Source organism: Acyrthosiphon pisum, chromosome X (genome assembly GCF_005508785.2).
Source record: "Acyrthosiphon pisum isolate AL4f chromosome X, pea_aphid_22Mar2018_4r6ur, whole genome shotgun sequence".
Classification (NCBI taxonomy): Eukaryota; Metazoa; Arthropoda; class Insecta; order Hemiptera; family Aphididae; genus Acyrthosiphon; species Acyrthosiphon pisum.
Window position 1 is genome coordinate 57,654,368 of NC_042493.1, and position 12,082 is coordinate 57,666,449.

The 12,082-nt window shown below is 29.4% G+C and overlaps 1 protein-coding gene across 3 annotated transcripts; it reads right to left on the bottom strand.

Annotated features, from left to right (window-relative positions):
* Window positions 1-4,128: 4,128 nt before the first annotated feature.
* LOC100164232 (copper homeostasis protein cutC homolog) lies at window positions 4,129-9,568 on the bottom strand. Of its 3 annotated transcripts, none has more exons than XM_029487555.1 (2): window positions 9,295-9,568; window positions 4,129-5,023 (listed from the first exon to the last, which is right to left on the bottom strand). In XM_029487555.1, exon 2 carries the CDS (start codon window positions 5,016-5,018, stop codon window positions 4,281-4,283), a length of 738 nt encoding a protein of 245 aa, XP_029343415.1. In that variant the 5' UTR covers window positions 5,019-5,023; window positions 9,295-9,568; the 3' UTR covers window positions 4,129-4,280. The 3 variants fall into 3 exon arrangements, with proteins under 3 accessions (XP_029343415.1, XP_029343411.1, XP_029343408.1); XM_029487551.1 differs by lacking the exon at window positions 9,295-9,568 and adding an exon at window positions 6,686-7,059; XM_029487548.1 differs by lacking the exon at window positions 9,295-9,568 and adding an exon at window positions 6,522-6,643.
* Between the last annotated feature and the right edge of the window lie 2,514 nt (window positions 9,569-12,082).

Here is a 12,082-nt window from a genome sequence, read left to right on the forward strand (position 1 = left end):
GGCGGGAATGTTTAAAGTTAGAGCGTCTAGCAATCCGTCACAAACATTGTAATGGATAGGCTCTCCTGCGTTGTTAAAAAGTGTAGAGTCAATAGCTGTATTCGATTGTCTAGCTATCAGTCATCAAATCACATAGATAGGCAATCGAATCACGGACATAATGAGAAGCGTATATCACCAGGTTAGGTCCAGTTTCAGTGTCTAGAAATCTCCCGTGGCCCATGAAAATCGACAATTCAATGATACCATCCCCCAGTCCGGTGCTTTTTTGTATGTGTAAAAAAATTTAAATTCTAAAACCTGCATGTTAGAGTGTCTAGCAAGTCAGTCATCACCCGTCTAAGACGAAAAAAAAATAAGCAATCCGCCTGCGGCGGATAGAGTAGTATGTGACGTCACATGTCCGGTGCTTTTTCTTATGTAAAAAGTGTAAAGTCGAAAACGCGTTGGAGTGTCTAGCAAGTCAAAATCGATTACCGAACTTTCAAGTTAGTCACCTAGGTATGTGATCCGACTTCGCCGGATCGCAGACAATATGCTACACCAAATGAGGTAGCCCAACGTTGAGCGACTATAAGTGAAAACCCTATCACACAACATACGAAATAATTTACGAAAAATACAAACTATATACAATATAAATACAAACAAATATAATATGTATTTATATATAACAATGAACATTTTGAGAAATGTGCAATTATAATTCCTAATAAAATAAATAACACATAGATATATAATATATTAACCAATAAAATACATAAAAACGTGTAACTGTAGTGTAGCAAAATGAGCAATCCACCTATACAGCGGATAGAGTGGTATGTGCCGTCGCATGTCCAGTGCTTTTTGTTATGTAAAAATTAGTGTAATGTCAAAAACCGTGTTGGAGCGTCTAGCTAGTCAGTCATCCATAGGCGCAAATAGGGGGCTAAGCCCCCCCTAAATGTCCATAGCCCTCCTAAACATTTCCTACATTTTGTTTTAAGCTTATTCAATATTATCAAAGTAAGGCCCTATTAGCCCCCTCAAATCTCAAACGCTATTTGCGCCTATGCAGTCATCTCAAGTCAAAATCGATTAACTTTCAAGTTATCCACCTAGGTAGACAATCCGAGTTTGTCGGATCGCAGATAATGTGCAACAGTAAATCAGATAGGCAATAATTGAAGACCCGACATCGACATCGGCTATAAGTGAAAACACTATCACAATGCAACGGCTGAGACACGATTGAGCATAAAACACCTTTTTTGCGGTACGATTGAGCCAAATTGTCGGCGTATCAAAGGAAATCAAAATACAAAAGAAAACCTACACCATTGAGCATAAAAAACTCTGCAACGTTGCCATTTTCCATTTTAAGCTATATTATAATATAATATTATACAAAAATATTTATTTAAATAATCATAATAATTCTAAATATAACATACAAAAAGAATAACATGATTTCATAGTCTATAAAATAGTCACATTTCATAAATCTGTTTGATAATAATAATAATAATAATAGTTATGAAAATAATAAAATCAAAATATGGTACCCTACGAATTAAAATGGTTTATAAGTCAAGAATACTACAGAGTATGGGTGATCGAACACTGATATTATTTTTATAATAATTTTGGAATTGTATCTTAATTTATTATCTTATATTTTCTCCCAATTTTAAATGTTTAAAACATCGGAACTTTATTGCTCCGTAACTAATTTATTAATCGATAACATTGTCCATAAAGCTGGGCTCAGCTCACGACTCACGTCTGATATCAAAATAATACGTGAAAATAATAAATTACAAAATATCGGCCGCGTGAATGTGGAAACATCGCATACAATATTCTAGGCTCAATTATTTTATGCTCAATCGTGCTTTACCGTACTCAACATACGAAATAATTTACGAAAAATACAAACTATGTATACCGACAAACAAATATAATATGTATTTATATAATATAACAATGGACATTTTAAGGAATGTGCAATTATAATTACTATTAAAATTAATAACATATAGATACACAATATATTAACCTAACCTGTAGTGTATATATTAATACAAATATATATTATATTAATATAAAAAAAAGTGAAAAAAATGCAAAAAATTTAGAGATTACAGGCGGCCGTGTTAACCATAACTACGGCATGGAGCAGTCGCCGCCCGAAGAGCGCACGATGGATTCGTACTCGGACGACCGAGATTATCATTAAATTGACGCGATCTAATATAAAACGACTATATGCCGCGCGACAATATTACACCGCGACCAATTCCCTACGCCGAAATTCTCGCGCCCAATTTACCACGATCAAATTACATGGAACCAGTAGCGTATATATGGGGGAAGCCCTCTAGGCCAGAGCCCATAGTGAAATTGCAGGTTTAATTAAACCATTTCATGTATATATACACTGTTTACAGTTTTCCACCATGATTAAAATCGTTTTGAGGAATCAACAAGGAAATGTTAGATTGTCAGGACTTGCTTTGATGACTTTTATGTGTTAAATTCACAATAAGATAACATTAAAATATATATGTATATATGAAATTTATACCTATTATATTTATATTGTCAATATTTTTTTAAAAAAGAATTAAAAATGAATTTTACATAACAATTATAAAATTATATTTCGCAATTTGTATTTGTATTTATAACCACCCAGCTCCATAATAAATGTATAGTTATGGCTATGTTAGTCGCGCTATGCTGACTATTGATCAATTGGCCCATACTGAAAATAATTTGTATATACGCCACTGCATGGAACCGTGATGATGAGACACTAAATACATCAACTACAGAAGAAGAACAATGTCAGAAAGAAATAACAAAAGAAACAGTAGAGTATTTAATCGGTTGGGTTGAAAAAAATTCAGAAAGAAGTATCCCGAACTTGGATTAACGACTACTGTATTAGGGAACACGTCATGAATCATAATTATACACTACCAACACGGGTGCAGCATTTTTCTTATGGCGGATTGATAGTTCTTAGCAATGATTTCAAGAACTTAATTCTACAATGTGGAAAATTATTTATAAAATTTACTAAAGGACGATATATTGTAAAACAATTAACAAAATAAAATTTATAATAGAGTGATGATAACAAATGAGAAAAATAGAATTCTAATTTTAACTTATGTAAAACAGAGGATAATCATATGCATGAAATATTTTAATCAACATTTAATTTCTATGCAAAAAATAAAAAAATCTAAGATGAGGTTACAAAGATTAAATAAATTGAGAAAAACAATGACATAATTATGAATTTAGTTCAAACTTCAAATCACAATTAATTTTGTATTACCATTAAATTTCAATATTATATTATAAAATACCTCATAAATAGCTGTAAATATTGTTTGAAAATTTTACCATACCTATATGTAAAATTATAATATAAATATTTAGTTAACATTTCAAGAATCTGCGGTTATTCGTTTTAGAATTACAACAAAATATCAATTCTATCAGTTACCGTTGAATATCAAATATTGTAAAAATTAATATTAATTAAGTTCAAACGCTCATAAAAATTTATGTTCCATTTAAGTATACTTAATTTTTGTAATTGTTAGTTAAACTTAAGTGAAATCTTCGATTCAAATTTTTAGTCTTAGCTATGAAAAAAAAATTTTTTATACATTTCTAACTGAAAAATAATTTACAACATTTTAAAAATGTCTCATGGCTATAAATAGTTTAGACTCAATAAAATATCCATGATCTATAATACCTATGTATTTTATTATATTTATGTGTATATATGTAATGATAATTGTCCTAAAACAATTCAACATAATTTCAAATGTTTGATTCTACAGAATCTGTACGACAATGACGTCATGCGGCATATAGGAGCTGCGGAGGGTAGGCAAAATTTATATAAGAATTTTTTAGACAGTTGTAACTTTTTTTCTTTGTACTATTTTAAAGAACTGAACATCATTATCTCCAAAATATTGTTTTCATTGAATCATGTAACCTGTTTTTCCTCTAAAAACTTCTATAATAGAATGAGTATCACTATTCTCTATTGGTATATTTTTATACAAACACTAATATAGTTAACCAAACCAAAATAAGAAGTAAAAAAATTATGTCTTAAATTGAGCATGATAACTTGTATTTCATTATTATTTTTCAACAATACAACAGTAATAACATTAAAAGTAAATATTTGTATTCAGTTACTATAAAGTTAAAAGTTATTTGTGACGTAGTTTTTTAATTAGGTACATCTTATTTTTTATATCTTATTCTAGTTTCAAATGATTTTTATAAATATTAAGTAATTTTTGTACAGTATCACAGTCTGTTACATAAATGGGGGCTTCTTTATAAATTGAATGCAATTTTATATTATTTTTATTTGGATATTGTTTCACTTCTTTTGCTGATCCATGAAATTCGTGTGCTAATGTAGTACCGAGGATATCTTTAAGATTTTCAACTTGAATACCAGCTCCAGGCATTATAATTAGACGATCTTTCATGGTTTCAATCAAAGCTTTAATTACGCATTGTCCATCAACTGCTACAGGACTTCTACCACTGGTTAGTAAGCGTTTAAAACCTAAATCGGCTATTTTTTGTGCCATTTCGATTGGATCTTGTGTAGCTACGTCAAATGCACGATGGAATGTAACAGGTAATGGTTGAGCTGTTAAAATTACTGAAACACATGCATCAATATCAATATAACCAGTTGAAGTAAGAGCACCAAATACGAATCCGTCAGCTCCAGCATTTTTGAATAAAGTACAATCTTCAAGAATAACTCTAATTTCTAAATCTGAATATTGGAAATCATAACCACACCTTGGTCTAAGCATAACAAAAATAGGAATTGAAACCATGGTTTTTAACGTTTTTAATAGTCCCAATGACGGTGTTAATCCTCCTTCACTTAGTGCACTGCATAGTTCTAATCTATGAGCTCCTCCATTAACCGCATTAATAGCAGATTCCACACTATCAACACAGATCTCCATTTGATCTGAAAATAAAAAACATTTACAAAACATTATACATACTATAACAATCTTATAAATGTATTAGATACTTAAGAATTTAGATTGAATTTAAGATGTATGCTGATAAATATTTGTAATAATATTACACATAATTAATGTGTGTGTGAACTCATCTTAAATCTATCAATAAATAGATCAAGACACCTACATTCCTAAGAGGACACCATACCTACATTTGTGGTCTCCATCTTAAAAACATAGCAAATTTGCATCCATTAAAACCAATTTTAGGTTATTAGCTTTAATATTAGAGTAAATTGAACTAAAATCAAATTTAAAGATAAGAATATTATTTGAGGCATATTTTAGGTTTTTGTTTTGACTATTACATAATTATTACTCACTTTAAAATTTAAATAGTAATAAAGCCTAAGCAATGTCTCCCAACCTTTTTATTCTACACCCCCTTGTAAATTTTCAAAAATCACGCCCACCCACTATAAATTATAGAGATTAGACAACCTTTTTTAGTGATTTATAAATGGTAATCATAATTACAATTAAAATATATGGTACACAACAACATTAACAATAAGAATTTTAAACTACAGAAGAGGGGTCCAAATTGTCTCCTAATCTATGAATTTGTTTGTTTAAATATAATTGGTGGAGGATGTGGGAATGTGAAATGGAACATGTGAACATGTTTGGCAAATGAACTTCAAAATTAATAAGTGATAATAGAGTTGTTGAGTCGATCGTGCCAGACAGTATACCTTTAAAATAAATTTCAGGTTTGCATAACGACAATTATTGGCCAACGAGGGGAGATTAAGCTGGCTTGCAACAAGAGAGTAGTATGTAGTATGTATGTAGTAGAAGTCGTACTCTGCATGAGGTATCCTCAAGGTATACCCTGCAAATCTCAGAAATGTATGCTGTACCCTGGTTAGTCGCCAGAGTTATATGGGTCCCAGATTACAGAGCCATAATCTAAGATTGGACATACCAAAGCACAATACAGTGCTTTAATAGATTTTTGAAACTGGAAACTCTTAAAAAGTTTCATTATAAAACCCAACACTTTTAAAGCTTTACAGCATATAGTAGGCAATAGTTAAGACATTTTGTTAGTTTAAAATCAAGATCATTAGTTTCATCAGAGATCTGAGATAATGGGGTGTCAGTAACATTATAAATCCAATAAATAGGGGTGGCACATCTTGTGTATGAGATGGTTTGACATTTAATAATATTGAAGGACAGACTAAGTAACAGTGAACATGTTTCAAATGCAATACCATTCAACAAGAATATCTAAATATTTTTGCAATTTGTTACAAACAGTGAAAGAATTGATTTTTAATATTACAGTAAAACTTCCATGTAACGGTCACCAAAGAGACCAGAAGTAATGTCCGCTATTTAGAGGTGGCCGTCCTACAGTGGTGATCGTTAATAGAAGTGCAATACTTCCAGATGACCGCTAAATAGAGTGCATAAAAAAAACCAAATACATACACAATAATTTGAAAAACCATTCGTACACAATATCAATGATACTATTAATTGATTTGGTTTTACTACGTTTTATAGTTTTCATTACATCATTATTCATCTTTATTTTTTATTAAATTGGTGGCCCTCCCTATTCCAAATTTATCTGCAAGAGCACTCGCGCTCACATTTTCTTCTCATAATATTCTAAAAGCCTCATTTTTTCTGCTACAATTAGGTCTTTTTGTTTGGACGTCATCATAACCAAGCACTTTAAAAAGTTTTCAACTAACACTGACAACTAATAAAACATAATAAAATACACAGACCCGGCATGCCTATAACATTATTGTAAAAGTTCGATAAAATAACAATTAACTGTCATAAATAATTTGGGCGAACCATTCACATGTACATATTTTCTATTATTTTATCTTATAATTTGACCGTTATTTAGAGTGCACGCTATATAGACATATTAATGTATTTTTCCCATAATAATTGACGGGACTAAAAAAATAAACGATCGTTACATAGAGGTGACCGTTAACAGAAGTTTTACTCTATACAACTAATGACTTATTTCTTGTTTTCATCATTTTAAAAATATAATATAATTCAACTTAATAATTAATAATATTATTTTTATATCTTTAAATACAATTTAAAAAAATATTTTTACATTAAATATTATAAGTAAAATTAATTTATTTTCAATTTTACTGATTGTAAAATGGCATAATTTTTTGAACAGCAAAATTCTTGTTATTTCATCATCACTAAAGACCAGATTTAAATATTTTAACATATCGTTAATGGACCTATGCAGTCATATGAGAGTAAAAAATGTGGACGATTCGTTCTATTCCGAATGCGTGGAAATAGTTTTTTTTGCATATTTGAGAATATTTCACTGTTAGAGAATATTTTGGAATATTTCATAAATTGTGAGAAAAAATTTGTATTTATTTAGAATTTTAATATAACGGTACCCAGAAAAAAGTTTTTTGAACATTTACAATTATTTTTGTTTTATCATTTCCAACTCTTACTAAAGTGCAATAGTATTTCATTATAATACGCAACTTTTAATAACTCACTTATAAAATAATGTTGAAAAAAAAATTTTTAAATACACATTTAAGCAAATAATGATGTTAATTGATTATTTATGCATATTTTTACATATTTTTTAAATTTTTTAGAGAATATAATGAGAATATTTGAAGGGATCATATTTTAGGTATTTTAAGAGAATATAAATCAGGTCTTTAATCGTCAGTGATGATTCATCACTATATACACAATCCTCCCACCTGAACAGTTACACCCTCGTGCAGTAATTTGCTATGTTCTATGATTTTACATGATTTGGAGATAACCAAGCCCGACTAAAGGGGGGTCCAAGGGGGGGGAGGGATATGACCCCCGAGCCTCGATAGTTGGAATTTATTTAGGTGCATCAGATTTCTACATAACTTTTTTCGTTATAGGCTATTACATTGCATAAATCACCTAAAAAAAAATCTATGATTATTGCTGACCACATATTTTGTCACAATTTAATATAGTTATAAATTGTAACTACATAGATACATACCTACCTATAAGTAGACTAGTACAATAGTACTTGATATTACACAGGCATGCAGCCAATTAAGTCAAATAAACCTCTTATTATAACTCATAATATTATGCAGTATAGCACCTATTATAAAATCTAAATGTAATGTACGTACATTATCTACCTGAAAATTGCTACACACATTATATTGATAAAATGGTGAAAAAGTTTACAATTGAAACCCACAACATAATTATCAATACATTTTGCTCAGAACTAGACAAACAAATTGAGGCTTACAAGTTTGTTTCAGTCAATGTTTTATTTGTTACAAATAAAGTTGTGTGTTCCAATTGTTGACACAACTTATAAAGAAAAGGATATCAAACAAAGTATTAAGAACTTAATAATTTATATTGAAATACAAGAAAGATGAAATTATTAATTTTTATTCACATAAAAAATGAAATAAAACAGTTTCAAGAGTATTTTTTCTAATGCAGTCATGCAAACCATCAATTAAAGACTAACATTTTAGTATGGTTGATTTTTGGAAATGATATATTGAAAATTAATTAACTGATATCTTTCCATATTTATGTATTACACTTAAAATGTATTTAACTATACCCAAGTTCAAACTGTTCAACCGAAAGAACTTTTTCAATACTCAATAGAGTCAAGTATAATTACAGATTACAGATCAACCTTAAACCAAGAAAATTTGACTACACTTGTGATACTGGCTTCTGAAAACGATATTCTTCAAACAATAAATAAAGAAACAATTATTAAAGGATTTTGTCAAACAAAAGCGATGAAAAAAGCTTGTAAATAATAATTTATAAATACAGTGATACGTATTATTCATTATTATTTTGTTGCTGTTTGATGTACCTATATACGTTTATTAAATAGATATTAATTTAGCTGCATTAAAAGAAGCCTATATAAATACATTTATAGGGTGGTACCTATCTAGAAATTTAAGATTTAAAATAAAAATATATTGAGCATAGGTATATCTACTTTTTCTATACTAAACATTTTAAGCGGTAAATTAATTTTCCAAATTTAGGTACCAAATTGATCTGATTAAAAATAGAATTTAGAAAAACGTTATTATAAACCTAACAGTAGGTTAAGGTACAGTGGCGTACATATGCAGCCTATGCACCACCACGTTAGACATTTGATGTAGGTATGTAATTATCATTCTGCGGTATGACTTACTTTTCAGTAATAATAATTAAATTTAAATGACCATATCAATCAGCACATATAGATAAATTTGTAAGCACAATAATGATTGAAAGTTGAAACAAAACAGTAAAATATAAGCACAAAACTAAAAAGTGTGATGTGTACAATTTGCAACAAGTAATGACTAATGAGTACTGAATAGTGAATACTGATAAATTAACAATACCTAAAACTAATTTAATAAAATTTATAATTTATAATAAATGATTATAACATAATAAATAATAATATTATAATAATTAATAACAACTTACTGATAAGTGATAAACTGATAAGTGATAGGTGATAAGTGAAAACAAATGACAATATTGTCGTTGTAGGTGTAACCGTGATGATGGCTAGCTGAAATAGAGCACTGAGTAAGCCGCTATCGTGGTGCACGGATAATTATGTACTAAACTATTAAAGACCTAAATTATAATATTATTATATATAAAGTATATGTTTAGTAGGTATATTATCCGTGGTCGCGGTGTACTGATACCTTATTACTTATTACTTATTACTTTTGTGCTTAGTTCATAGTTAATAATAATTAATAATATTATGTGCTTACTCCTTTAGCCAGACAATGACGTAGCCATGGGGGAGGGGAGTGCAGTGGGCCATGCCCTCTCACTTTCTTAACCATAACAATACATTGAAACGATATAAAAATAAATTATTATTGTTATTTATTGAGTATTTATTTTTTTATTTTTGCTTTGCCCCCCCTCCCTCCATTTTAAAATCCTGGCTACGCTACTGGTGACTGGCTTTAGTCTTCAAGTTATCGGGACAAAGGCCCGTCCATAGTAATATAGTATAATACGATAATATGATCTAAGATTGGTACACCTTGGTCCTTGGACTAGAGATATCTCAAGACTGTCCATGCTAGCAATCACGGTTTTAGAATATTGTAGTCACTAGTCTTACATAATAATAATAATATTATTGTTATTTCGATTTTGATTTTGAACCATGGTTACAATATTTTACTAGTAGAAATAGAAGAATTAGTAAATCACTGTGATTTCGACCCATGAACAAAGATACAGGTGGTAATAACTAGTGATGAGCGTATTATTCGATCTTTTTGGATTATCCTATTCTCTTTTTCAGTTCAATGACTCATCTTTATATTCTAATAAATTTAATTTTTACTAAATTGTTTAAATACAATATCTTATTTCCGACACATTTTGACTACTGGTATATTGCTTTCTTATGCTAGGTCACATCAAAAAACCAAATCCATAAATTCAGAAAATCTTAATAATTCGGAAAATCTGGATAAGCATTTGGATCAAATCCGGATTTGAATAGCTGGATATTCGGATTTCATGCCCACCACTACTCACTATTAGTAACTATAAATAATATCCTAGTTCGTGTTTCAGCCGAAATATTTTATTTAACTTTTATCTATATATTTTATAGATAGGTAATGAAACTATAATAATATTTATTATAAATTATCTATACATCTTAGCGTGACAGAATAAAATATGATCTCAGTGTAATGCACATAACGCCGTAAAATCATACATAATACCACAGAATATACTCTTATTCTTATTCTTACTCTTTTACCGGCGCTGCTGCTCAATCGTCAACATGAAAAATTCCATTACGATACTGAACAGTGGCGTGCCGAACTGACAAGCAGACCTGAGGCAAACTATACAATTTGATCCACCCTCCCCACCACCAACAGTTTTTTTCACTATTTTTTTTTATTATTCAAAATAATAAATATTATTAAGTTTTTTTAGGTATAATTTTCACATCTATACTAACACACCCACCCACCCACCCAAATTTCCCTTGAGGCAATTGCCTCATAAAATGACTGTTCGGTACGCCACTGATACTGAATAATATTTAAAAATTATTTTTATATTTTAATCAGAGACAATTAGAGCATCTACGTCATCCCCATACATTCTGTTTTCCTGTCTAAGTTTTATCAAACATAAAAAAGCCAATTCTACGTGCAGTATAAATGTATAATCCATTTTATATTTTATTTTATAGGTATTTTATTTTTGTTTTAAACATTACAGTGAATTGCCATATTATAAAATTTAAAATTACGAATATTACAGAAGAAAAACTGTGTTTATATATATTTTTTGATATGTTGGTTACAGTATGAACTATTTATGAAAAACCATCTTTACATTTTCAAGTTTTTTTACTGAACAAACATTTTTTTATTGACAGTAATTAAATAATAACTGTAATAACCTTTTAATGTGTAATAATATCAACTGTAAACAAATACAACAAATAACGAAGATCATTTATTTAGGTACCTAACATCAGTGGCGTACATTCAATTTTGCTCTGGGGAGGGAGGGGTCCAAAAAAAATAACCAACACTAAAACCTTCTCTTTAAAACTACCCATTTTCCTAACAATCACAGGTTACAAGGGGGTCATTGTATAATGGGTTGTATTAGACTTGAATTCAATGATAAAATATCATTGTATAAGAAAAACGATTCTGAGCGAGGACGGTTTGCCACTCTGGATATTTTATATTGTTATTAATTATTTTATCATGTAAGTTGAATTAATATTATAATATTATAATTTTTATTCGTTTCTATGGTGATAAACAAAGCGTTAGAAATTAAAATCCCATTTTTAGCGTTTTTTCGTAATTTTTCGGTGGTTTTTCCCGTGGCATTAAATAACTATTGAGAAAATCAGAAAATAACCTCTCTAAAGTACCATCTTGATCGAATTTGCTAAAAGATAAGGTACTATA